At 48.9% G+C, this 26,389-nt stretch overlaps 10 protein-coding genes across 10 annotated transcripts; 6 read left to right on the forward strand and 4 right to left on the reverse strand.

The window, feature by feature from the left end:
* Positions 1 to 539: 539 nt before the first annotated feature.
* Positions 540 to 1,185, reverse strand: MCYG_03353 (uncharacterized protein; the record flags this gene model as incomplete). Its single annotated transcript, XM_002847801.1, has 4 exons — positions 540 to 638; positions 840 to 974; positions 1,023 to 1,084; positions 1,128 to 1,185. 4 exons carry the CDS (start codon positions 1,183 to 1,185, stop codon positions 540 to 542), a joined length of 354 nt encoding a protein of 117 aa, XP_002847847.1.
* A 431-nt stretch (positions 1,186 to 1,616) lies between these two features.
* Positions 1,617 to 4,276, forward strand: MCYG_03354 (PA and RING finger domain-containing protein; the record flags this gene model as incomplete). Its single annotated transcript, XM_002847802.1, has 2 exons — positions 1,617 to 3,835; positions 3,922 to 4,276. 2 exons carry the CDS (start codon positions 1,617 to 1,619, stop codon positions 4,274 to 4,276), a joined length of 2,574 nt encoding a protein of 857 aa, XP_002847848.1.
* Positions 4,277 to 4,990: 714 nt separating this feature from the next.
* MCYG_03355 (conserved hypothetical protein) lies at positions 4,991 to 6,018 on the forward strand (the record flags this gene model as incomplete). The annotated part of the gene is made up of 3 exons (XM_002847803.1): positions 4,991 to 5,089; positions 5,187 to 5,779; positions 5,859 to 6,018. 3 exons carry the CDS (start codon positions 4,991 to 4,993, stop codon positions 6,016 to 6,018), a joined length of 852 nt encoding a protein of 283 aa, XP_002847849.1.
* Positions 6,019 to 6,586: 568 nt separating this feature from the next.
* On the reverse strand, positions 6,587 to 8,847 carry MCYG_03356 (conserved hypothetical protein; the record flags this gene model as incomplete). The annotated part of the gene is made up of 12 exons (XM_002847804.1): positions 6,587 to 6,681; positions 6,737 to 7,047; positions 7,188 to 7,324; positions 7,393 to 7,432; positions 7,488 to 7,510; positions 7,568 to 7,644; positions 7,696 to 8,011; positions 8,071 to 8,188; positions 8,244 to 8,300; positions 8,354 to 8,543; positions 8,595 to 8,659; positions 8,711 to 8,847. 12 exons carry the CDS (start codon positions 8,845 to 8,847, stop codon positions 6,587 to 6,589), a joined length of 1,566 nt encoding a protein of 521 aa, XP_002847850.1.
* Positions 8,848 to 9,383: 536 nt separating this feature from the next.
* Positions 9,384 to 10,788, reverse strand: MCYG_03357 (salicylate hydroxylase; the record flags this gene model as incomplete). Its single annotated transcript, XM_002847805.1, has 2 exons — positions 9,384 to 9,734; positions 9,802 to 10,788. The coding sequence occupies 2 exons, from the start codon at positions 10,786 to 10,788 to the stop codon at positions 9,384 to 9,386; spliced, it is 1,338 nt and encodes a 445-aa protein (XP_002847851.1).
* A 2,880-nt stretch (positions 10,789 to 13,668) lies between these two features.
* Positions 13,669 to 16,058, reverse strand: MCYG_03358 (vacuolar protein sorting-associated protein 64; the record flags this gene model as incomplete). Its single annotated transcript, XM_002847806.1, has 2 exons — positions 13,669 to 14,832; positions 14,901 to 16,058. 2 exons carry the CDS (start codon positions 16,056 to 16,058, stop codon positions 13,669 to 13,671), a joined length of 2,322 nt encoding a protein of 773 aa, XP_002847852.1.
* Positions 16,059 to 16,898: 840 nt separating this feature from the next.
* Positions 16,899 to 17,474, forward strand: MCYG_03359 (conserved hypothetical protein; the record flags this gene model as incomplete). Its single annotated transcript, XM_002847807.1, has 4 exons — positions 16,899 to 17,038; positions 17,075 to 17,127; positions 17,190 to 17,280; positions 17,339 to 17,474. 4 exons carry the CDS (start codon positions 16,899 to 16,901, stop codon positions 17,472 to 17,474), a joined length of 420 nt encoding a protein of 139 aa, XP_002847853.1.
* Positions 17,475 to 18,950: 1,476 nt separating this feature from the next.
* Positions 18,951 to 19,328, forward strand: MCYG_03360 (uncharacterized protein; the record flags this gene model as incomplete). Its single annotated transcript, XM_002847808.1, has 1 exon — positions 18,951 to 19,328. One exon carries the CDS (start codon positions 18,951 to 18,953, stop codon positions 19,326 to 19,328), a length of 378 nt encoding a protein of 125 aa, XP_002847854.1.
* A 2,165-nt stretch (positions 19,329 to 21,493) lies between these two features.
* MCYG_03361 (metal ion transporter) lies at positions 21,494 to 23,026 on the forward strand (the record flags this gene model as incomplete). The annotated part of the gene is made up of 1 exon (XM_002847809.1): positions 21,494 to 23,026. The coding sequence occupies one exon, from the start codon at positions 21,494 to 21,496 to the stop codon at positions 23,024 to 23,026; it is 1,533 nt and encodes a 510-aa protein (XP_002847855.1).
* Positions 23,027 to 24,567: 1,541 nt separating this feature from the next.
* Positions 24,568 to 26,285, forward strand: MCYG_03362 (leucine Rich Repeat domain-containing protein; the record flags this gene model as incomplete). The annotated part of the gene is made up of 2 exons (XM_002847810.1): positions 24,568 to 25,226; positions 25,286 to 26,285. The coding sequence occupies 2 exons, from the start codon at positions 24,568 to 24,570 to the stop codon at positions 26,283 to 26,285; spliced, it is 1,659 nt and encodes a 552-aa protein (XP_002847856.1).
* Between the last annotated feature and the right edge of the window lie 104 nt (positions 26,286 to 26,389).

Raw genomic sequence — 26,389 nt, forward strand, 5'->3', positions numbered from 1 at the left:
GATAATACCCTCAAAAGGGAAAGATTCTTCCTCTATAAAAAGAGATAGAATATGTATGATATAAGAAACTGATGCATAGAATAAGATGGTATATGTTAAGATGGTTATCAGTCCCGAAGTAATTGGTTCCCATTGTTATACGTGCAATCAATGTCGAGTCAGAGGTTTCAACAGCTTCAGATTAATAATATTACCACATATAGACCTGGCCTTCTGGTATAGGACAAATGTTCCCTTTGATCCCAAGTTATTTCACCCCCAAGTGATTTCACCTATAAACAAACTGGCTGCGATGTTGAAATAAACATGAAATCTATATCCACACTTATATCACGTGATAATGATATCTTAATAATATTTGGGGTGCGGGTATTGTTCCTATGACTATCTACAATGATATTCCATATTTATTCAGCAATGTAGTCTATTTTATTCCCTATAGTATTTTCACAGCTACCCATGGTGGTGATCTTTGCTGCAAAGGCTGTCTATCCAGTATCAGCTGTGTTTTACACCCTTTCGTCGCCACGATTCTGACATCAAGCATACGTATTCCCGGGATCATGGAATATTAACCGGGGTGTGGTCCTCCGCTTCAGACGCTGCTCGAAGAGGGGGTGAGCGAAGGATACCAGACACTAAACAGGGATCGCATCAGCTTGCCTGCATTAGTCCGCGGCAAAAGAGGAGAAGCGCCAATCACTCCTTGGAACATTTGTTTTTGCGGTTCGCCTCTGTACATGGTAGCAGAGTTATTCGCAGAGACTGAATTACCAAGCCATCAACACCCACCGCTGAGTTAGCCAACAATGACATAGTTACCTATCAACTGGCCATACATAGTACAAGTATACATGTAGGCGGGAGGGTCCGTGGGGCTTCGGGCTCTCGTTAACCCTGGCCCTGCTACGTTGCATGCAGTCATCGGAAGCCAGTAACAGCAAGGAGGCAAGCTTCGCACGGAGCATTCCACCCTAAACGAACAGCTGATTAGCAACAGTCACGCCGTATCTACTCCGTACCAGACATGAATTAACCATGGGTAGCACCGAGTACATAGCTGTAAGCTCCGTACCAGTAAACACTTATTCTCACCGCTAGAAACTATGTCAGATTTCAAAACGCACTGCTGCCGTTGATGGCTGCCTGAAATATATTTCGTACCAGCCTGCATGAGCCAGACATTTTTTTTTGGTTTCTTTGCTCGCTTTTCTTCCTCTTGTTTTTTTTTTTTTTTTTTGCAAAAACAAAAAATCCACGTGAAAGCTTAAACCAGCAAAGATGATGGTCATGTGACACGCAGTCTTGCCAAGACTTTTCCAATGACGATTTGCTATTCTTTTGCTTCCAAAAGTGTCGTTGATATTTTCTTTCTCTTCTGGTCCGCCATCTTTCTACGTCAGGACGAAAGTCGAGAAGCCTGATATCTCGCCTAGGGTTGTTTCGCCATTCAAAGAGCGGCCAACTTGGCCTTCTGGGTGAAGTCAAGGTCGTACCTTTTTTTGTTTTAGCAACTCGTCCTTTATATACCCAACTCACCACCGGTCGAGTTTCCGGGTCACCTTACGCACCACCACGAACCACCGCAAAGCCACACGCCTTACCAGACTGGAATAATGCGACCTCCACAGCTCATCCTCCTTCTCATATGCCTGGTGTTCATCCCTCTCTTTATTACTACCCTGATCCGCCAGTCTGCCGGCCCAGAGCACGCCGCACCTGAATATAGAAGTTACACCGGCAAAGTTGGTCGCATACGAGACCTCTTCTTTCACGCGCCGTCTTCATTATTCCCACCTTCCGCGCTGATAAGCTTGACAGACGATAATTCGACCTTTTTCCTTGCCCGGCCTGCTGCGTTTGGACCCCCTTTACCTTCATCTGGTCTTGATGGGCAGCTGTGGGTTGGGAGTGGTTTTGGAGATAATGTCGGTAAAAAGGGAGGAATAACGACGAAAGCTGAAGGTGAATTGGGATGTTCTGATGTCCCGGGATGGGAGGAAGGAGATAGGAGGGTGCAGGCTGCAGCTGGAGGCCGCCATGGAGCGGACAAGGTGACCTCACAAGACCATCCGGGCATTATAGTCGGCGAAGATGGAAAACTCGATATTCAGAAAGGGGTCAGCACGGTTTTACCCCAAGATGATGGCAAGAAGAGTGGCCTACCAACAAAAAATGATGGAACCGATGATCACCTTCACCATTCACTGGGAGACTCCATACAACCCAGCGTGAATGACGCTAGTGGGAAGAACAAGCAACCGACCCATGCCGATATACAATCCCTACAGGAAAGTGCAGAGATTTCCGGAAAGGTGGTTCTACTTAGCCGCGGTGGCTGTGGTTTCTTGGAGAAGACCAAATGGGTGCAGAGAAGGGGAGGGATAGCCCTAATTGTTGGAGACAATGAGAGTGGTGGAGGTCTAGTTACCATGTATGCACATGGTGATACATCAAATGTGACCATTCCTGCCGTTTTCACCTCCCACACCACGGCACATCTGCTATCTTCGCTCATCCCCACAGACAAAGGTCAGGGACATGGCTCTCCGGGTAACAAGCCAAAGGCATCGATTGATGGAAAACAGAATAAGAAGACAAGCAGCAGTGCCAGTAAGGCTAGTATTGTTGCCCCTTCCTCGAAATCTGCAAAAGCAACATCATCCAAACCCAAGAACACGCCATCTTCAGACAAGGGCTTCTTTTCGTCTCTTTTCAACTTGTGGAACGACAAGTCGGTTCATGAGGATAGCAGACGACCACCCAGCAGTGGAAATATCGATTGGACTTCACAAGGCGGAAAGTCGGATTCCGTGGCCGCTTCGAAACCAAGACAAGACTCGGCCCATCAGGACAAAGATAAAGGCACGGCTGCTGTGCAAGCCAAGCCAGATCCCCATCAAAACAGTGAGGACGACTTTCTTATTGGGGTCCAGGACTGGCGCGACCCTGACCTTGTGGCTAAACCCACCACGACAACAACCGGCAAGCCACAGCCCACCAGTCAAAATGGTAACCCAAACAAGGATGGATCCGGTCCCGATGCTAAAGGCTTTAAGGGTGGGAGTATTACCCCTGGCAGTGGTGAATATGCTCATCAGGGCAAAGGCAACTTGAATGGCTCCAATAAACAGTCTTCTACATTGAAATCTGGCTCCGGCAACTCTGCAAAGAAGGTACACTGGTGGACGGGTCTATTTGGTGGAGGAAAAACAACGGATGAAAAGAACAGCGGGCTCTCAAGTGGGAGCAAAGATACACAAAACGGCGGAGGACCCCATAATAAGCATGGCCACCATGATGACAAAGGGCCTGAGAAACATGAAGGCTTATGGGTTACCCTAGCTCCAACCAGCATGTCTACCAGCCCATTCTTCGACACCCTTTTAGTTTTAGTTGTAAGCCCCTTGATCACGCTCACCGTTGTTTATGCACTCCTCCTACTTCGTTCTAGAATTCGTCGACGAAGATGGAGAGCACCGAAAGCTATCGTTGATCGACTTCCCGTCCGAACTTACCATACAATTACAAGCAGCTCCAATTCAAGCACACCTCCCCGTACAGCAGTGCCGGACTCTGCTTCCCCTTCATCTCCTCTCCTTGCACGCTCAGAATCGAGAGCTCGCTTTTCCACCCATGTGGATGCTACTGCATCAAATTCATTGCCTAATATGACAGATATCGGCACTGAGAAATCTAATGCTGGATCGACACTGTGGCGACGGAAATACACTGGCCGCCAGGTGGAATGTGTTGTGTGTCTCGAAGAGTATGTCGACGGGCAGAGCAAGGTCATGAGCCTGCCTTGTGGCCATGAGTTCCACGCAGAGTGCATGTAAGTGATTTTTATATGAAAATACTCCTCCGTTAACCTCTAGTGATGTGGAATAATAACCTTACTAACGAGCTTTACCACATAAGAACACCATGGCTTACAACCCGACGACGCACCTGTCCAATATGCAAAGGCGACGTTGTTCGATCATTTGGAAACCATGGGTCCAACGACTACGACTCGAGCAGCCCAGACCCTTCGTCCAGCTTTGATCAAGCACGGGCGCTCGAGGACCACAGCGGATTCCCCTCGTCCGCCATCCCTATTCCAGATCATGAAAACACAGAATCCGAGTTGGAGCGAGGTGCACTACTTGGAGATGCCCTCAACGCATCCAATCGATCTACTTGGAGAGGCCTTACGTCCTTGAGCCTTTCCGCTTTAAGTGGTGATTCAATGTGGCAACAAGTCCGACATACACGATCTCAAAGGAATCGTTGATCAGAACAACCTCCTCTCGCTTCGCTCATACCCGCTTTTAGGATAATCCAGTTTCCTCTCACCCCAGTCCCTAATTCCACGCTTTCCTTTGTACATCATATGTCTCCACTTATACCCCATCGTGCTACTCAATGATTCCCAGCCCTTTTCCATCCTGTCCTCTTTTTTCGTCTTGCTCTTTTTGCGGCTTTCTTCTACCCCTTCTTATATCGATTGGTTTTAACGAGCCCTTGGAGGCCAGCGAGAGCTTTGGGTGTTTTGAGTGCGAAATTGAAACTGAAAATAACAGTGGGACTGCTTTCCTTTGATAGGACAATCCTAACTTAAAGAAGATGGAAGTGAAGCAACCATGGTAGCCGGAGCAAAGACAGGCTTCGGTTTCCCTGCCCCCAGATAACTAGTATATGAATGTCTACTCTATACCTTGAACAGAAGTCGTACCCTGTTGTCTTTCTTCCCAAAGTCTTCAAACATCCCCGAGTTCATCCTTATGACCTCAATCCCGAACCCGATATCACGTGAATCCGTTAGTTCCCGAAGCTCGAAAAAAATGTCGTCATAAAAACTCCAAACCAACAAACATCGACGTCCTCACGGTGTACATAAACTGCGCCATCTACACCATCAGCGCCGGGACAACATCCACACTCAGATCTCGTTGAATTATTGCTGTAATCTAATTCATTCGTGGTATACCCTCCATATCACAACGACATGGAACGATTAAACCGCACCATTCAAGAGGAACTACGCAGCTTCCTAGCGCTGGTCAAAGATGGATTGTGGTCTGGCGCATACATCTATCCCTTCCAGGTAGACCATACCAACCTACCTACTAAAACCTCTCTAGTATCTCTATAAAACCTTCGACTAATCCAATTAACATGACGTGGTTTCTCGGCGATGACAGGGCATCGCCTACTTCCTATCTCACCCGTCTCTATATAAACCGATGCTGTCGAAACTCGCGCCAACAGTAACGTTGAGTCTCGCCGTGACGAGCGCCATGTTTTTTTTCACATATATACCCCAGGCAGCCATTCTAGCCCTTACTTCCGGTCCTCTCATAGCACCCTTCTCAGCAGCACTTCTAGTTCTTAGCGAGAGTTCAACTATAATCACCTATCTCGCGAAATCAGGCTATGTATTCGACCAGGATACCATACTTAACTTGTTCGATGGCACGTTACTTGCCTGCGGTAACGAGAAATTAGTATCCAAAGACCGTAAAATAAGGCCTGCCTCTGACCCCATGGCTCGACTTGGACACTTCCTTAAGAAGGGCGGTGGCTCGCTGATGAACGCGATGAGCTTGTCAAATGCTTTCAGGTCACTTTTGTATCTGCCGCTGAATTTCATACCGGTGGTGGGAACATTAATGTATATTGGAACCCAGGGGGTGAGGGTTGGGCCGCTTCTACATGCAAGGTACTTTTATTTGAAAGGATGGGGCTCAAAGGAAAGGGACGGGTGGCTCGAGAAAAACAGAGCTGCGTATGCGAGGTAAGCACCGCAATATTCTCCATAAACGGAGTAGTATCACCTCCTTGAGAAGAGACGATGTCTGATTAACAATGGATAGTTTCGGTGCTGTCGCTGTTGTTCTGGAGATGGTCCCCTTTGCATCTCTCTTTTTCACATATACGAACACTGTCGGGGCTGCTCTCTGGGCTTCCAGGCTCGAAAAGACTTTTGCAACCAAAACCAGCCTACATGGTGCCACCGAGATGAAATCAATGTGATAACAGCCAATGTCTATTTGATGATAGTGGGAGGTGTGGTCTTGTTCCTTTTTTTGCATGGATTACCATAGCTTGTGCTCCAAGGTCTGCGTGTAGCAACTTGAGGTGTGATCTTTTTGCACTAGGTATCAGAGGCAGGCTTCCCCCATAGGTATATATACGCCTTCCACCTGCCTCGTCAGAAAACTGTTTTTTATCGCTTTTTACCTGTTTATCCCGCTACGATTCTAATAACGCTGCCATGGCCTGGTTGAGCATGGAATATGGATCAAACAGGTAGGAATGTGTGGTTTGTCATGGTTAATAGTTAACTCCTAACAGTAACTAGAACAGCAGAATTTCCAAAGACCAAAACGGCTTGAGATGGCGTAGTCAATAGACAGGCCAAGTTCTTGAGCATAAAAATCGATGCCCCATGATATAAGATACAACGTAAAAATAGACCTACGTTCGATGAAAGAACGCAAGTACCCATATCCCAGCTCGGCAAGTACTCGATATACAGAACGTTATCCCCCAAGGCTAATATCCCGTGTGTTTTAATCATTTTCTCGAGCGGCCCCAGGCACTAGGTAGGTTTGGGAGGTTCGATTGCGGGTTTCCCAGAAGTTTTATCCTCAGTGTCACAATCACCAGAGACACAGTTGCCAACGCCTGTCACAACTAGATATCAGTATACATATACAAGGTAATATGTATGACACCAAATAACACTTACCACACCATGCTGGTCCAAATCCACACCACCCGCTAGTGCTGCAACAATTTCCAAATGGTGAGCCCACACAGATAATATGGTCATTGCAAGACCCATCCTTGCTGATCATAGTGGAGTTTCCACCACCCGTCGGGAGAGGATTTTCATCTTTAGTATGCGTAGGTTTTCCTTTATCACGGTCATCATCTTCCATGTCCTTAGGTGGCTCGTCACTAGACTTCTCTTCAAATGGCTCTTTGTTTGATGGCTTTTCGTCTGGTTCTGTTCGAGGCGAAGGGGGAGTGGTGGCTTCGGGTTCACATGGCTCACATCTTCCCTGGTCATTGCACTATAGAGTGGTTTAGTAAAGAATAATAGACGTGCTTCTTTTAAATGGGCGATCTTACACACCTATTTCCAAACGGTTTGGTTAATGATTAACTATTACTTTAAATTGGCCACAATCACTTACGATCCAAAGGGAGATCCGTTGCAGGTAGCGTGTGCATTGTTATCTCCACAGTTTCCGTCTACTGCCATGGGCCTCGGGGAGACCGGGGCAACACATATGGCGAAGTTTGCCCACAAGTTCTCACAGTCTGGGTGAAGCTACAATATATGTTAGCAAAATTTAGGTCGAAACGGCCGTCAAAATATTCAAAGCCCTTGAAGCTTACCTTAGGATTGTACTCTAATAGTTCATCCATCGTTACTTCGCTATTCAGGGGTTAGAAAAACATAGGTCTTAGAAAGGAGCACCGTTATCTCTTACAACTCAGCGGAGATTGCATTGCACTATGTAATGTAACTAGTTAGCAAGTAAACTGAAAGGTACGGACATTTATAACGTACAGTATCACCTGGAACTACATTATAATATTTACCACAGGCTTCAATCGCTCCTAGTTGCGTTGTTCTATCAGGAATTGCTTAGAATACGTTAGCAGAATTCGGACATATTAGATCAAGGGTTAAAATACCGGTGGTGTAGAACGTCTGTAGAGCTCTGGGTGCAGAGCCACGTCTAGCAATAGCCTCTTCGGTGACGGTTACTGCTGGAGGCTGAGTATATCTGAATACCGTCGAAGCACCGACGCCATAGCCGCTATCTAGTGTTGTAGAGGCTTTAGCCCTCAGTACTACTGTTGGGTCTGGTGTTGCCTGTGGCAGTTTTGTAGAACAGGCGGCTTGCAATCTATTAAACTGCTCGGTAAAGTGATCCATAAGATTGCCTTGAGGGAAGACAGGAGACTCGATCCGCTGCCTCCAGAGAAGCATGAAGCACTCGCTGCAGTACTAGACGTTGAAGTTAACAGCATGCAAAACGTGGGTTCGCCAAGGTAAGGCGTCCATACCAGTTCTTTATTATATGCATTTGTCACAATTAAGGTGTCCGCATCTCCTTCAGGGTCCTTTTTATCACAATCAGCGGGTGGATTCTCGCCACCGCAAGCAACTGGTTTTTTATCCCAACTATATAATGGTCAGTTTAGGGCGGCATTTATCCAAGCACTGAGAGCTTGTGTACCTCGTATACACACTGCTATCCCAGCTCTGCGCTTCATAAAAACACCAATTATCGTTGCTAAGCTGCGGTATCAGTACTCGTTCAGGGTTCGAGAGCCAAAGAAAAATTACCTATCCTGTAGACAGGCCAGGTCGAACCCCGATATATATTTCAACGGGAATGCCTTTGGATCAACGATGAGCCCATTCACTACTAGTTCCTCTCCATCGCAGTTCTGCTCCACAACCTCGAGCCATGTTGTCAATGACTTTGAGCAACCGTCGGTGCAAAGCGTCGTCAGGTTTTCCATAGACCAGGTTACTAGAGATGGAGTCGGTTAGATATTTCACGGAAATGGATGCATTTACATACAGTCGCTTTCTGAGTTTTTCGTAGCCCTAACAGCATTTGGGCCATCACACTGGACGGTGTAGTTTCTTGAATATATGTTAGTCCTGCAGCAGCCATAATAGAACAGGGGATAGTACAGAGCCGAAAGACACTCAGGAGACACGCCGAGCGACGCTCTGAGTGCTTCACGATCATGCAGTGCGTAGACGTTGAATGCTGCGATGGCGGGAGAAGCCAGGGCCAGAACGCCTCCAAACAGCTTGGACTGCCTCATTCTGGGAGGCCGGATGAGAGGGTATAGATTCAGAGTAGAAAGGATCAGGATATGAGAAAGTAAACAAGCATGCAATTACCGATGGATACTATCGTATGCGAACATAAGAAAGGGAGAGACATGCGAATAGATGACAACGAAGGTATAACAAGATAAACAAATAGCCAACGAAGGGATAAAAGGAAAGCGAGAGCCATGTACATCAGATATATAGAAAGGCGATTCCAGGGTATCAAGATAAACAGTAAGAAGTATCGAGTAAGAAGTATCGAGTAAGAAGTATCGAGTAAGAAGTATCGAGTAAGAAGTATCGAGTAAGAAGTATCGAAGGGTTTTTTTTCTTATGGGGGCGAAATATAACGCCGTATAAATGCAGGAATAGAAGAGATCGAAAAAGGGTAAAGAGGGATATCATCATACAATTAAAACACCTGTGAGTAAACTCCTCCGTCCGGCCACTTCGTTAGATGAGTAGACTCCCCATCCGGCCACTTCGTTAGACGAGTAGACTCCCCGTCCGGCCACTTCGTTAGAGATCATCTGTGGCCGAGAGAACAGAGGCTCGGCTGGCATGGCGGTCGTGGAGGCGGCGGGATATGCAGCGTGCTGGCATCGAACTCCCACGCCCCTATCCTCGCCTTTCTGTCCTTGTAGAGCTGCCACGGAGTGAGGCACTCCTCGAGCCGGTTGGTCCATCGACCGGAGCCCTTGTTGGCCGCCCACGTCACATTGGACGAGTTGTATGCCTTGGTGACGGAGCTCCGCCGCATGGATTCGTAGACGCCAAAGGCCTCCCTGATCGGCTGGTAGATGTAGAGTGACAGGACGCGGGAGAAGAGGATGGCATCGTCCAACGCGTATGCTGCGGACTCGTCTCTCGGAGGCATCTACAGTCAAAGATACAGTCAAAGATATGGTCAAAGATATGGTCAAAGATACAGGATGAAGACATACCGCATGAGCAGCGTCTCCTAACAGTAGAGTCCGCTCCGTGTACCACTTCCTGTCCGGCGGCAGCTGGTAGACCGGATACAGCGCCCAGTTGGTAGACTTCTCGATGATCTCGCGGACGCAGGGAATCGCACAGTCGCCGAAGCGTCCGCAGACCTCGTCCCGCAGCCGCTCAGAGGTCGTCCGCCGGTGTCTCGTCGTCGAGCTGCGGTACCGCGGGCTGGAGGACTCGCTCGAGATCTCGGCGGCGTCGACCTCGGCCAGCGCGGCGACGAAGATGTCCTCCTTGGTGCTGTGGTAGTAGGTGGTGAGCAGGCCGCCGTGACGGGCGCGGTTCATCGCCGTCGTCTCGAAGTGGACGGGCGCCGCGATCTGGCTGGTCTTGATGGTCGTCTGGATGAAACAGACGCCGGTGTACTCGGACAGCGTCGACGGGTCGACCAGCCTCATCCTCGTCGGCGAGTGCACGCCGTCGCAGCCCAGGGCCAGGTCGCCCACGGCGTGCGAGCCGTCCTCGAAGAAGATGGTCACCGTCTGGCCGGACTCGATGCCGTCGATGACCTTCTTCCCGAACTGGACGTCGATGTTGCTGGCCTTCTCTGCGGCCGCCAGCAGGGCCAGGTGAAGAGATATCCGCATCACCCGCCGCGCCTTGTATCCTCCGTACCCTCTGCCATCCTTGCCTGAGAAGTCGACGCGGCCGAGCCGCCGGCCTGAGTGGATCGAGAACAGCTCGACCTCCTTCACTTCCACTCCGCCGTCGGCCCCCATCCGGTCGAGCTCCTTCAGCACCCCCAGATGGTTCAGGTGTCTCTGCGCCGCCGGGTTGAGGTTGATCGCCCCTCCAGACGTCGACGGGACGTGGTGAAGCTCGAAGATGGTGATCCTGAGGCCAGGCACTTTCGGCGAGAGCTCCTTCGACAGAGCCAGCGCGGCAGCGATGCCAGCTATGCCGCCGCCCAGGACGAGGATATTGCGCGGTGGTGCCATTATTCCAGCTACAGCAGCTTCAGCTTCAGCTTTTTCGACCAGCTATAGAAGGAGAGTCAGAGGGCGAGAGGACATGATACTCTCTTTCTATCCTCCTTTCCCCCTTCTCCTCCTCTCCCTCCCCCCTTTGTATCAGGGCCGTGGGAGGGATACATATATACATGCACCTACATAACATTAACTACTCGGAAACTCCTCCTTGGATCCCCCAGCCGACAGGGATGGCATAGGGAAAAGGCACTTCTTTAGGGCCAGAAGTTATTATGGATCATCAACCCGGAAGCTTCTTTGATGTTTACTTTTTTTCCTACCTCACATTCTTCTCGTTTCTTTTTCATATCGAGAAAAAAGGAAGAAGAGCGGGAGAGGCCTTTGTTATTCGCTGGATACTCGCTGGATACTCGCTGGATACTCAGGAGGCCAGAGATCGTCGATGTCGAGCAAAAGACGTCGCCGTTGAGAGACATCCATGTCACGGTGCCTGTCACCCTTCGCCTTTTATTGCTTTTTACTCGCTCCATTTCTTCTGGTGTTTTCTCTTCCGACTTGGCGAAGCTGTGGAGTTCTTTTTTTTCTTTTATTTTACCGTACGGGCTCTTCTTTTTGACCTGCCTTTGCCTTTTTTTAAGGGTCGAACGGGTTTCAGCATCTGCGAAATATGCAGAGATTTTCTTCAGCGCCAGGCCAGGATCAAGCCAACGGGCATGTGAAATTATGGAGTGTGTGAAAAACCAGATCTAAACATAGACTGCATGGGCAGCCAGACTGCATGGGCAAAACAAGGCATGGCCCGAGGAGTTGTACATCTATCTGTACGGCAATGGATTCCCTCTTCGCCGCAACGAACTATACCTTCGAACCACTTTTTCGGCAATGTTCGAGTTAAATACGCCTCTTCTTTGAGCAATCAAACGCCCTGATCTTGGTGCCGACGCCTCCCCCGAAGCAAGCTTGCGACTATCTTCTCTACGTCATCTGGGGGGCCCCCCCTTTCGTAACGCAACTCTTCCCTTAGATTCAACACGATTCCCCGGTGATGATCGTGTCAGTCTCTTCGTGGTTCAACGACAGCTGTCCGTATCCAGCTTGGCCCATCAGCCCTAGCTTCCCCGGACCCTAATGCTTCAGTAGTCGAATTCTCTCACACCCCCTTTAGCGAGACTGGTTGGATACGTTCTCTGCCAATACGGATCTGTCTTTTTTCACGCATCAGAAAATTATCATAACCCCCGACGGTCTGTGTGAAAAAAAAAAAAACCTGCTGGTAAAAACCGAACTATATGCTTTGAATATGCTATAATCTCTCCGTGATATTGACAAGGTGGAATGATGTGACTTGAGGAACGTGCACCCCGTCATTGCACTGCAGCGAATTATACACATAGCCCGGAAGTTGAATTCGTTCGCTGTCCCGGTTGGTCACGGAAGTGCTGAAACATTTTACATTTTTTCTTGTGAATCAATATTGATAGGTGGCAAGGATCGTTCATTTTATATACATCGCTAACAAGGTTACAGGCCATCACGCGGTTGATTGGCGTCTCTACAACGCCTAACCCTATACCTAAACTATCATCCAGCTATCGATATTTTCCTTTTATCTTCCACCACACACCCTCTCTCTTAGCGATGTGAGGAGGCAAAAGGCGGGGGAAGGAGATTTCTCTCTGAACCCTAATGGGCTCGGCGAATACACGGCATAATCGGAGTGAACTGTTTCGTGTTGCTGCTTCAAGAGTGGGTTGGCCAGAACAAGAGCGTGCCCCTTACAGAAGCCTAGGGCGTTATCAATAATCCCACCTTGATAATGCGCCTACATGCCCTTCGGATAATATAAACCGTCAGGGATATGGCGGGTGGGCGGAAACTTCATAACTACATATGCACTCACAGCATATGATACATCTGATAAATTAGATGAAGAGCAGAAGACAGACGAATCTAGTTCGATGAGCTCGAGCACTCTAAAGAGAACCGCTCGCTTCAGTATAGTCGAGTATTCATGCTTAAAAAAAAAAAAGAGATTCGTAATAAAAGAAAAGAGAGAGAGGTACAGGTATAATAGTAATATTCACAGGAGACGCTCGGACGAATTTGTCAATAATTACATGGCAACGAAGAAGCCTTGAAGTCGCTTCTCCCAAACCATGACCAAACTTCAAGCAGCTGAAGGAACCAGAAGCAAAGACATGCCGGGGAGAAGGGTGAAAAGATGGTGGGGGATAGGCTCAGAGACGAATTTCCAGCAAAAAATGCCCACAAAACTAAGAAAGGCATTAGAGAAGAAAAGAGTAAGAGGGAAAAGACATCAAAAATGGAAAAAAATGGAACAGTGAGGCAAAGGAAGGAATTGTGGTTGGGTAACAGACAGATAGGAGAGGGATGCCGAGTTTGCAGTATGAGAGAGATATGAAAACTCGTGGATGGTAAACAAAAAAATAATTACCGGCTTGGTATCAGGGTCCGGGATATCGAGAAGAAAGCGGGAAAAAGGTCGTTAAGGCGTCTGGCTGAACCGATAGGTATCGTTGGCGGTTTGATCCAATGAAACTTGGGGTGAACCAGTAGGAGTACAGTCAAAGTTAAGGGACAAAAGAGAATCGAGAGCGCACGCGCAACCACTTGGACGAAAAAAAAAGGAAAGAAAAGCAAGAGGAAGTAATTAAAGAAGTCCATCCGTTAGAAGGTCAGGGGTTGCCGGGTTCACGGATGGCCAAAGAGTCTTGCGCAATGCTCGGCCCAACAAGCTGCGGTCCCTGCGGAGAAAAAAAGAAATAAAAAAAAAAGGTAGTAGAAAGTCGTAGAATATTGATAACATGACGATGGGACAAATGGAAGGGTATCATGATCATTCGAAAGCAAGTTAATATAACGAATCGGTTATCGTTCGATTTTATGCCAGCCATTTAGGTACGCCATTATCCCGACTCCAATCAAAACAACACCAAGCATGGAAGCATATGGTGCAGACTGCTCAAGCAACGCTGAGCTCTTCTGCCGCTGTTGCTCCGCGAAAGCTGTCGCTGCAACTTCGAGCTCCCTTAGTTTCTCCGGGTCGATAGAGTGACAGGTCTCAACCACCTCGTTAACCTTAGATGGATTGGCTATAGATTCCTCGTTGGGTGGGGCGGCGGTGGCGGTGGCATCGTGGGTTTTTGACCCGTCCTTCACCCGCAGAGAATTCTTGGGGGCTGCCGCATTTTCTTGGGCTTTCTCCAGTCGGATCTTCTCGATCATCTCTGTGAGAGTTTTGCGGCTCTCAGCAGCCTCCTTCTCCGCCCGCTCAGCAGATTCCTTGTACTGGTTGATTTGCTTCTTCGCGGTCTCCATTTCAGCAAGCAGCGAGTCAATACGGCGCTTCAGCTCGTCCGATGTAGGTTCGAGAGTTATAGGGGATGTATGCACCTCCTCAGGGCTCGCAGACGGCTTCGTGTCTGTTTCCTCAGGAGGTTCAGGAGCAGTGTCGACCAACGCCTTGTCTTCCTCCTCAACCGCATCCTCGTCTGAGCCAGCATGGGTTCCGTTCGGAAGCTGGGCCTGGCTGGGAGGTCGGTTCTCTAATTTCCTGGCACGCTCTTCAGCGCTCTCACGAGCACTCTGTTCACGGCGTAAGAGATTCTCGAGCTCCTTCACCTTGCTGGCTTGCAAATCTAACTCTTTCTTGGTGGTCGTTAGGGCTTCAATCAACGAAAGTATCTGACTTGATTGGGCGGGCGTGATATCGGTTGCAGCTTTGGCCTTTTCAGTATCACTTCTCCTCAACGACATCTTCGGAAGCGAGTCGGTAGAGAACGTCCGCGGCGGGGCATCAGGCTTTTCGGGCAGAGGCTGTTGAGGAGGTGGTGCAGGAGGATCGGAGAATCTCGACATTGAATCATTTTTGTTCAACTTGGGGCGTCCAGATGGTTTTGCGCCAACGGGGCTCTCGGCCACATTGTTAAGTAGATTTGCTCGTTCTTTGTTGGTCGTCTCCGGGTTTGATAAGCTATTGAGGAAACTAGAGGTCTGACCAAGGTCGTGGTTCTGCTGTTTTGCTTGTTTCATCTCGCACTGAACAATGGGTTAATATAAAAAACGGAACAAAAAAAAGGTCAAAAAGAGGGCAGCCATACAGTGAGCTTTTTCACAACCTGCTCGATTGAGATTGGAGAAGACCAGTAGTTCATCTGTCGCTGCTGCTGAAGGAGGTTTATATGACTCCCTGGCAGGCTCTGGCCTGACCGTGCACTTGCCGCACTTGCGGTAGAGGATGAACTTCCGGCTCGGCCACGCATATGAGACAAAGGCTGGCTCAGATGATGTGGGAGGAGGCCACCACCTGTTGTTGGATCAATGTCACCAAAGTTCAAGTCCAAGATGTTCATGTTAGGTCCATGGATGCCTGCATGCTCGACTTTTGCTGAAACCTTGTGGTGGACGATTGACTTTTGGTCTTCACTGATGATGTCGATGCCGAGTTCCAAGACGTCGTGTTCCCGTAGCTCATGAGGTTCCGAGTCTCTGTTCTCCGGCGACAACCTTTGGCCATTGACAAACGTTCCGTTAGACGACTTTACATCCCTGATCCAGATCTTGCCCGCTCGGTCAGACCAGACCTCGGCATGTTGTCTCGACAGCACCTTTGAGTCAAAGTATCCGTTGGCGGGGGTTGGAAGTGTTTTGGCGTTGGTCTGGCGGCCGATACGCAGCACCTCTGGGAAATACGGTACGTTTATCTGTTTCCGTTCAAAGGTACCGTTTATGGGTAGCAGGGCGAGTACTACTGCAGGCTCATGGGGGGGTCTGTTTCCCGGCCGTATTCCATTCTGCTGTGGCGGCATGATATGCTGCAGGGGAACCATGGGAGGCGTCTGGTGGAGGGCAGACATTGCCGAAGACGCAGAAACTCCCGAAGGCGGCACGGACACGGTCTGTGGCCGGGTGTTGGTCACGCCCGAGACAGGATCCGCCTTTGAGCTGGACCAGGTGTACCGTGACGGTTTCTTTCTGGTGGTTGCGTTGGAAGAAGAGTCTGTGCCCTGAGCTACGGGGCCAGAAACACCATTACTCTGTGGCTGCGAGGGCTGGGTCGATGTGACCGTAGAGGCCGAGGAGGTCGAGGAGGCGGAAGAAGTCGAGCTTGACCGCTGGATGCTCTTGCGTGGCATCAACATTCGCGAGACCTCGTCTGCACTCATTGAGGTAAGGGCACCTTGTCCACCGTCACCAGTCGGGTACCATCCTAATCGAGGCGCAGACTGCACACTTGGTGGCGACGCAACAGCAGTCATGGAGAGAGAGCGGGTGTATATGCCGTATATCTGAGAGGGCCTCCTGTCGAGACGTGTCTCTCCTGTCCACTTATAATAAAAGGGGAGGCGGTCGAGAGTCGAGAACGCAGTCCGGATCAACCAGTATTCGACCTAGACTGAGCACTGAAGGGCTATATCGATGGCAACATAGGGGAGATGGAGTGCCGGAGACGGCCGCATGCGGTGAACTATCGTTGAAAAATAAACGGTGTGAATAACCTCAGGAAGTTGATAGGATGGCATATTACAGCCTTATGTTTTAATTGGAGAAACCACAGGATCTAACATACCGAGAAGGCAAACAGCAAGTCTATGGGCAAAAAGGAGAGAAAGATCTATAGTGAGTCGCGTGTCTTTTTTCTTTGGGTGGGAGGGTTTTTTTTTTTATCTCGTGTATAATAAGGATGTGAAGCAAGCAACTGGTCACATTAAACCCACCGGGCAAGAGTCCCAGAAAAAAGAGCAGAAGCAAACAGCGTAGAGAGCGAGGAGATGAAGCACCCAAAGTCACCTTCACTATCACTCAGTGAACTTGACCTCAAAACATCTCAACCTGACGTCCTTTTTCTCTCTCTCTTTTTTGTCCCTTTTTTGCTTCTTTTTCAAGTTTTGAAGTTGGTCGTTTTTTTTTTGATGACCCAGAATGGAAGTCACATGATGGGTTGTGGCCAATAAGAAGTTGCTTAGTCATGACGATGAGAAGTTGAAGTTGGACATGAGAAAGAGAAGATAGAAGATACTAAGATAGTGAGAGAGAGAGAAGTCAGTGAGACAGTGAGACAGTAAGATAGTGAGAGATAGTGAGCTGGAAACACCAAGATGCCTCCGGTTATGCCATCGGGAGGTGGCCAGATGAGGGCACCTTCAACGTTTGACAAGAGTATGCTGTTCCAAGATGAGATGAAGAAGAGAGAAGAAGCTAACGGATGCAGTGAAAATGGGTGCTATGATGGGAGGATGTAGGTCTACCAGTTGACATCCTACTCGACACGCAGACAGGGAGCTGACATGCTTACAGCTGTTGGCCTGATCATGGGCTTCATCATCGGTAAGGGATCAGCTTCCCCCCAGACAGACACACAATGTCCAGATAACTGATGAACAAGCCAGGAACCGTCTCGATCTTCCAGTACGGCGCCGGTCCAAACGGTATAATGCGCACTCTAGGCAAATACATGGCTGGTTCCGGAGCTACGTTCGGGTAAGCAGACCGGTCGACTATATATACCACTGTCAACGTCCATGCTAACTGCGAACAGCTTCTTCATGTCCATCGGCAGCGTTATACGGACAGAGGGCCACGCAGACGCCTACAAGATGTGGTCTGCCGCCCACCGACGACCGATGCTCATCCCAAGCCAGTACCAGAACCATCCTCGCGTCCGGAGAGAATAGGCGCAGTGAACCAGAATCAGAACCTGAACCTGAGCCCGAACCAGTGAACCATGTACCACCCCGTCTTTTTTTCCTTCCTTTACTTCGACACTTGTACAACAGCAGCGAGAAGGGGAGATTTCTGGATTGAATAGCGACACATGACATTTAATGAAACGGCGTCTTCTCTTCCCCCCTCTTTCCATGAATATCATCTTGGCCTATGACTTGTCAGAGTATACAACCTCTCCGTCCAATGCACTCGTCCTGGCGGTAAGGCTGAGACCAGTGCGATGCGGCTCTACTATGTAGACCCTCAGCTCTATATAAAAAAAAGCGTACCAAATACGGGAAACAACGGTGAACTCGAGTAAAGAATACGTACCAGCCTTGTCACTCCTGTTATTCATGTTACTGCTGCTGTATTAATATTAATAATAATAATAATCATGCGAGCGATCAGCAAGGCCGAGCTGTGCGACGGAGGACGGGGATATCAGGGATAATGCAAACCAACAAGGTCGCATGAATAAGATGATCTCCATATTAAACCAAGTAAGGCCCCTTACCCCCTTCGTAACCAACATGGTATTTACTAACAGTAACTTGACAGGTAAGCAGAAGCAAGCAGACCGCTGTACGATGTACGAGGCGCCACGAAGTCCGTTGGGCTGCATTGCCAACACAGCGAACCTGACAGAGCGAACTTGGAAGAACAGACAGGAAACGGCATGAAGCGGAGTGAGAAACAGGCCCCGACGAAGCCGGAGAAGCTGAAGACTTTCAAGAAGGCATCTCAGGGGTCGCCGTCGTCCGTCGTCTGGGGAGATTGCGCTCTCCACCGTCAACAGATAACGAAGCTGCATGAAGAAAAATTTGCGTGCTTATACCGACTTCTCACCGTTTGAGTAACCACCAAGACGACCAATAACCTCGTCTTCTTCCAGTAGGGAAAAAAGCAAAGGTTACGAGGATATGTACAGACAGACTGGCAGGGCGGCTCCAGAGGCTCCCACGTAGCTTTCTCTTCCCTGGCTTTTGAGTGAAAAAAAAGAAGAAAAAGCAAAAAAGAGTCTCTCTGCTTCGTATTTTATATGACTAGCGCCAGGAACAAGGCAAGTTCATTTTTTTAGTGACTTCTTGTCTCTTTTATATTAAAGTCGGCCTAAGGGGGGATCCCTTTTTTTTTCTCCTCTCTTCTCTTCCTCTTTTTCTCCTACTTCTTCTTCCTCTTCTTCCTACAACCAAGTCATTCCTTTGGACACACAGTCGCTCTTTACGCTCCTTTCCAGCTTCAGCTCTCACGCTCTTTGCATCGTCTTTTTTGCTCTTACGCTCTTTTGCGACTTCTTCCCTCCTTGCGACAAGCCACTGTAGCAGTACGCGCCCGACTCTCTCTCTCGCGCTCCCGAGACTCTTCGTCTATAAAGCACCGCTCAGTGACTCGTTCAATTCGATAACTTCTTCAATAACAAGTCCATCGACTCCATCTTCAAAATGCGCTTCTTCATCACTCTCATCTCTGCGCTTCTCGTGCTCTTCGCGCCCTTCTCTGCCGCCAGCAACGACGACGCCGTCTACTCCACCTCTACCCAGACCCAGACAATCACCGTAACCGTCATCCACTCTGTCTCTTCATCTACTCCCAGCGTCATGCCTCCTCCAGCCGGCGCCAACAGCACTGCTCCTTACCCATCGTCCACCATGATGACCAAGACCTGGGGCACTGGCACCGGCACCGGCGGCGTGCCTGCTCCCACTGGCTTCCCGATGCCTCAGCCCACCTTCAGCAACTCTGCGCCAGGATCGCCCATCAGCTACGGCTCCGCTCTACTCGCCGGATGCCTCGCCATCTTCGTTGGCGCTGCTCTATAGATCTGAGCATAGGCATGTCAATGCGCCCGCCTGTGTATCTATGCGCCTTGACAGCCTCTTTTCTTCCTCTCCTGGGCCGATTTTACGGACATTTTTAAACTCACCTCTATTATCTTTCTTCTTCTCTCCTCCCCCCCTTTTTCATGGGCCCAGGAGGTATATTTTTTTGACGATTTCCGACCCCTTGTTACGTTATATGGATAGTCACATGCCCACACTTTTCTCTATTCTTCTTCAATGACCTTTTTATCTTCTTCTACATACCCCCTTTACATACCCCCTTTTTGTTATCTTCTTCTTCTTCCGTGAGTGAACATGCTGGCTCTGGCTCAAGTCAACTATACGCACCACACCACATGAGAGTTTGAACATTCTTCACCCACTTTACTCCCTTCCCCTCCCTTTTTTTTACATCTCTATCTTTTACTTTCTTCCAGGGGGAAGGGTACTTTACTATATCCACCCTCCTCTAGCCTGTCGGTCATAGGAGTCCTGGTACTTACTTTTCTATTCTACTTCTACGGGCATTAATCATGTAATATGACATGTTCTTGGACAGTAAAATTGGTTCTTCCTATACCCCCTTTCTTATTCTTTTATTTGACGAAAAGCTATAACTATACATAAAAAAAAATGAAAGTAGGATACTTTGTTCTTCTTTCACCTCTGTAGCACACAACGTAGAAGTAGAAGATAACATTTACGTAGCATGGACATCCCCTGACTTCGTTGATCCATGCTGCATAACGTGAACATGGTGCTAAAACGGTGGACTCCCATAGCCTGGACTTGATGCAGACTTGATGCAAGATATATGCAAGGCAACCCAGTTTATCTCATGCCATAGTGCAACATAGTATATTGTCAAATGTTACACTTAGTCAGCAACGTAGTTAGATCACGTGCACTCCCTCTGACTCTTCAAGCTCACCAATATACGTACATTTACACCCTTGTATACGTTCAAACTCATCCAGCCAATCATCATTCGCTGCTCTTGCTCATATTTGACATATACATACTCGGTTTGGCCCGCCTGCCTCCCTCAGCTGGTTGCCTCGAGGTGGCTTTTTGATAAGGTAAAAGAATCAATATAGAGATCGTGATGGAAGAGGATGTTGGTGGTCAGCTTTTTGCACGCGTCGAAAAACAAAGGCCTAAATAGTTTAAATAATTATCTTAAAAGTCAAAAATCTTCCGAGGAACAGAAGCTAAGTGACTCTGTCCTATCCGATGAAGAGAAATGATACCCTGACGAAAAGATTTTCTTCTTCGCATATTCCCTAGTTACCGAGAGGGCGCACCACTACTTGGTTCTCTAGCTACCGGAAGTTTCAGCAGAAGCTTGAAAGGCTTGATTCATACGCCCAAAGGGGTTGGGTCTCTGCAAGAAAATGTGGCCCAAGAAGCGTGCCTTTGGATTGCTCGTAAATGCAATGTTACTGCTCTAAGTCCTGAAAACTAGATGAGAGGACGAGATATTTACTAGGAACATTCGTTGGTTTATTGAGCCCTAGGTGGAGTTCTGCATATAAAATGTAGAAAGAAAATATTAGCAAGGCCGCGTCATATCCTGCCTACCGCTATACCGTTATCTACGTAGTCAACGTTTGAAGGCGGCTAGAAAAAAAAAAGAAGGGATAAATTTTCCCCCTCTTCGCCTCCGGGGAGCAGCGAGCACTTAGCCGCGTAAATGGGAAAAAAGACTCTGCTCCCCGAGATCATTTCAGCCCGATAAAAAAACAGAAAAGAAACGTTTCATTTCTTCAACTCACTCTCAGAATTTTATATAAAGATTTCGAACTGACGGCTTCATCTCATCTTCTTCCTCAGGTTTCTCCTCAGGTCAATAACTCAGGCGATAGTACAACAATCTTGTCCCTATATACATCGATGAACAGCTCCAACAACAATATTTTTTTCCTCGCCTCCATCTCGCAAGTGGTATTTGCGAGCCACGGCTACAATTGCCCATCTGAACAGGTCCCTTTTCGAAGTGAACCACCTTGATGGGATAGATACCAGATATCCAAGTCTGGTAGGAATTCTGGGGAAACGGCATAGATGACGTGAGTTCATAAATCTGACAGGCTCTTTCAACCGCGTACCAATGTGTGCTCAGTTATAGCGAATTCTCCTTGTAGCGCTCTTTCAAACATCTCATAATGGATCGTCTTATTCAAATTCTTCGCAAGCCGGGAGCGAAGGGTGAAATCAGCGGGATTGCTCCTACGCAGCAGGTGGCGGAGAAGGAGAAAACCGTCCAGAATGTCACTGGATACGTCACGACTTCCAAGCGGAGGATGCTTGATCGTTGGCTTGACTGGGTCGTCCGTGCCTCGGGATCCAAGTTTGTATTCTTCTTGATTCTCTCAGGCCTCCTGACCTGGGTTTTACTTGGTATTCCCTACGGCAAGACAAGCAGCTGGCAGGTTGGCATCTCCGATGTGCAAGCTATTTTGTGTTATGTTTTCGACTCCTTCCTAGTGCGCCAGCAGTTGAACGAGTACGAGGATGAGATGATGGCAGCGGCGCAAGTGCAATCACGGCTGATGAGCCATTTCAGGATGATCAGGAGTCTCCAACAAGCAAGCAAGACGGATGGACGTGTTCGTGGCTTTGTTCAAAGCGAGCGTCAACCGGACGAGAGTGAACTGAAAATAGACCTTCCTCAGAATACCCGCTTTGGTCGATGCATCACTGCATGCGCGCACGTCCTAGGGCATCTGGTCACTATTGTCCTTTTCTGGGCTGGCGTTATCATTTGGATCGGCATAGGCCCTCTCAGTGGGTGGAGTGATACTTGGCAGCTCTATATGAACTCGGCTTCCTCTGCTCTGATGGTGTTCGTGTTCTCATTTCTTACCAATATCCACGAACGCCATTCTGGCTATATGAAGAGATGCCTGGATGCGATATTCTCCGTGGACTCGAGGTTGGAGTTGAGGCTCAGATCACTGACAGGTGACCGGCTGAGCAATGGTATGGTAATAATTCCAGCTCCTAAGATGAACTCCATTCAGCGAGCGATCTTCTACTACGCAGACTTCGTAGGCACCTTGGTCGGTATTGCCATTCTGATGGCTGTTATTGCGGTCTGGGCTGCCGTCGGTCCACTCCTACATTTCAGCTCCGGTTGGTGGCTTCTCATCGGGACATATGCTGGCCTTGTTGGAATGAACGATGCCTTTGTGTTGCGAAATATGCAGGCCCGTTTGGGAGGATATGTTGATGCTGAGTTTGACAAGATCGAGGCAGAAGATGAAAGGCTCTTTGCCATGACCGGATTGCAAATTCCAGCAAAGGAAACACCCAACAATACGTCCATTACCTACCGCATCTCCGAAGCCATAGGCCGTATCAGCGCACATGAACTCTCGGTTGTGGCGGCCTTTATTTCCATTGTCGGGTTGATTACCGGTGCCAGTGCGATGAGATGGAGCTTGACGGGTCAGCTACTCTGCAACGTCCCACCAAGCATCATGGAGTCTTTCCTCATGATCGTTCTCATCACAGGCCATAACTCCGCGGGGAGTAGAAAGATTGCCGACTTACAGACAGTCCATGAGCGACGCCAAAGACTTCTTTCGTTTGTGAATCACCTTGAGTTGCTGGGCGGCAAATCGGGCCAGCCAATTCAGAGGAGCCAAACTGAATCAACTCTCGTGGTCTCCATGTCCGCGGATAAGGTCCTTTAGAGTCGATTCTTGCATTTGCGGAGGTTTTCTAGTGTAGAGCAGGGGAAATGCTGTTGGGAGGGTCGTGGAATAGATGCGGACAATGTTTGTTCCGCAAGCGTTAGCAGGGCATAGTTCAATATGTCTGCATTAGATTGAGGGAATGAGCATTTCAACCATGCTCTAGACGTGCATTACTATTATTAGTCTTCGTTTTTAGGGGTGAGGGTTGGGGGGGAGTGGGAGCACTGTCCAGCAGATTCCACGTTTTACCCTCTACTTTCTCCTGCTATTTTCTTCTTTCTTTAGTATGAAATTTTAGTATCTCTGGGTTAATATGATTTCGTTGGAACAACCATGAAAAAGTACGCAGTATATACTTCCCAGGGGGTATTCCCACAGACCACATTGTTACCCATCGTCAAGGGTACATATGGATGACGTTTTTGTTCACAGGGCTGCAGGCGGATTTTGGGGTCAGAAATCCATGCTTTCAATCAATCCCGATCCTAGCTTCGCTTAACTGCTGTGTAAGGTTATCCAGATATCACCTTAAACCGGCCAGCCTGTTTCCTTATGGAATACCGGATGAGAATGGTGAGCAACAGAGGGGAAGGTATGATAGGACGATAAACTGGACATCTAGTCAACTATTGACACGTAGTCGTTTGACTTTATTACAACCCCGTAATCCGTACGTTGAGATAGATCTGGAGGCTGAAATGATAGCCCGGACGGGGAGCCGGCTCGCTATACTCAGAGGCCTCCCAGTGGTTATCAAAAAACAAGTTTTTGGTACCCCTCCCCGCCAGCAATTCATCCGGGATGGGGGCCCCTGGAAAATAGCCGTCCAACCCTGGTCGTGATATATAATATATCAATGCTCGCATGCCCGTGTAGCCATCTGATGGAGAAAACTACCCGCCACTCGTCTGTATGAAGGGCACCACAATCCCTACTCCCAGATCGGCGTTCGTGTAGCACTCTACCGGGTAAAGAAAGAGTCTGTCTCGTGGAAAAAGCCGCTTGTCTCCTCGTTTGATGCCGCCGAAGCTGAAGCGTGGCTTTCGGAGGGAGTGTCGGGTCGTTTGGCCCGAGTAGCTAAAAAAGAAAAAGGCCGACAAGTCCATGTTAACTAGCGGAGCATTAGTTTGGCCAACCAGATTATAAATGACTGAAACCCTTGATACATCTGGCCAGTAGCAAACTCCTTCACGCCTACAGAAGAGTCGAGTATCGTCATAAGTCGAAGCGGGTCGAAGCTGGTTGGCGCATCACGGAAACGATTTATGTGTTATATTAAGTATAATAATATATTAGTAAAACAGGTGGAGGAAGTGATCACGTGCCACGCGACGTTTGGTGGGTCGATAAAAGGCGCGTCATCGCGAGAAGTAGAAGAAGACATAAACAGAGACTCGCGCCCGCTTGGGTGTCCGTCTGCCAGTGTTCTCTGTTAATCTTCCTGTTTATGTCTATTGTCTTGCACATGTAATTAGCTTAAGGGAGGTTCCAGCAGAATCTCGAAGACAGAGAGAGAGAGAGAGAGAGAGACGGGGACGATGGACTCTGACCCGCCGCTCCCGTCGCCGCCACGGACCAGGCGCAAGATAAAGGTTGCAGGTCAATCGACGGGCACTCGCGCTTCATTCCCATCTGCCTCATCCACGTCGGGGTCGCTGGATAGATTTCTAGGCAGTAGTGGGACGCCGTCGAGTGACCCGCCGCTCTTCTCGAGCGATGACTTCCAGTCGTCAGCGTTAGAGAACTATGATACCAGCAGGGACAATGACCTAGAAAACCTGCCAGAGGAGCCAGCGGGTAGGAAACGACGTTACAGAGGGACGTGGTGGGGGCAGAAGCTGGGAAACGAGTTGCAGCCCAAGAAGAACAAGAGGACCAAGAGGACGGGGTTCAAGAGCAAGAGGAATATGGACAGTGGTGTCTGGCTGGGGACCACCGATACCGTCGATGATGGGGATGAGTCTGCTGCCGTGTTTACCTGCGGCTCAGACGATTCCGTATTCTGTGAAGAGATGGGACTGTCTACGGGCCGTGACAGGGCATCCAGAAGAACTCCCCAGTTCCCAGGAGCAGGAGGGAGTAGTAGTAGAAGCCCGGTAGCAAAGGGCAGTCGGAGTCTCGAGTCTACGGCTCATGCAAAGGCTAGACAGATCATCAACACATGTCTAGATGACGGGGATGACAGGGTTGATCTCTCGTAAGTCCCCTAGCTTTGCGTTTGCTCTGCTTGACCCGTAAACTAACCTGTCTTGACAGATACCTGGACATGGGCTCAATCCCATCGTATATACTCCCTCCTCTGGCACAGTTGACTAAACAGCCAACGGTGCCGGACCACGGGGTTTCGGCCCAAATATTCAGTCCCCTAGAGCCGTCTCTTCAGCTGTTCTTGACTCGCAACCTGCTTACCCGTGTTCCGAAGGAGGTGTTTGACCTGGTGAACATACGTTTCCTCAGCCTCCGCCAGAACAAGCTGACAGAAATACCCGGTGCAATTCGCAAACTTACCCTACTTCAAGAGCTGAATGTAGGTGGGAACAAACTACGATATCTGCCATGGGAGCTTCTCGGGTTAATGCAGGGTCGTGGAGCGCTGAAAAATCTTACCCTGCATCCCAACCGATTCCTTCGTTTGGATCAATCGGAGATTGCCCAATGGCATATCGACACCGATGCGGGTGGAATAGTGGCCATCGACCCAAATACGCGCGAAGCCGAAAGTAATGCCCCCGCACTACCTACTTACAAAGAAGGTGTACTGGAGGAGTGGAAACCGATTCACGTCGCCACCAGTACAGCAGAGTACTTTGATATGGAAGGGCGCGCCATCGACAGACGACGTATATCCCCAACTAATACCCCGTCTCTTCGTGATTTGGCGTTGAAAGCATGCTCTCGCTCTCCTAACTTCTCACGTTTTATCGAGGATGAACAAAGCATGGCCTCATCGGCCTCAGGGCTCTCCTCGTCAATACCCTCGGACACCAACACCCGCTACCAAGACCCCATCGTCCGGCTCCTCAGCTTTGCAAACGAGGTCAGGCAAACGGGTGAAAAACTCTGTTCCGTGTGCAGCAAATCATATGTTATGGACAAAGTGAGGTGGATCGAGTGGTGGGACTGTAAGCCAGCTGAGACCCGCGGAGTAGAGCATGGAAGGAAAGCAGGACAGAGCCTGTATCCTCTGCCATTCATGAGAAGAGGCTGTAGCTGGGCTTGCTCCCCCAGTCTCCCTGCTGTCGGGGAAGAAATCTAGGTCCTGTTCTTCATTTTATTTTGGATTATTGTTTCGTTATTGTTCCTGGGTTGGACAAATTGCACAAAGAAATACATAGCGGTCTTCATCATATTAAGGTCATT

Source organism: Microsporum canis, genomic scaffold (genome assembly GCF_000151145.1).
Source record: "Microsporum canis CBS 113480 supercont1.3 genomic scaffold, whole genome shotgun sequence".
Taxonomy (NCBI): Eukaryota; Fungi; Ascomycota; class Eurotiomycetes; order Onygenales; family Arthrodermataceae; genus Microsporum; species Microsporum canis.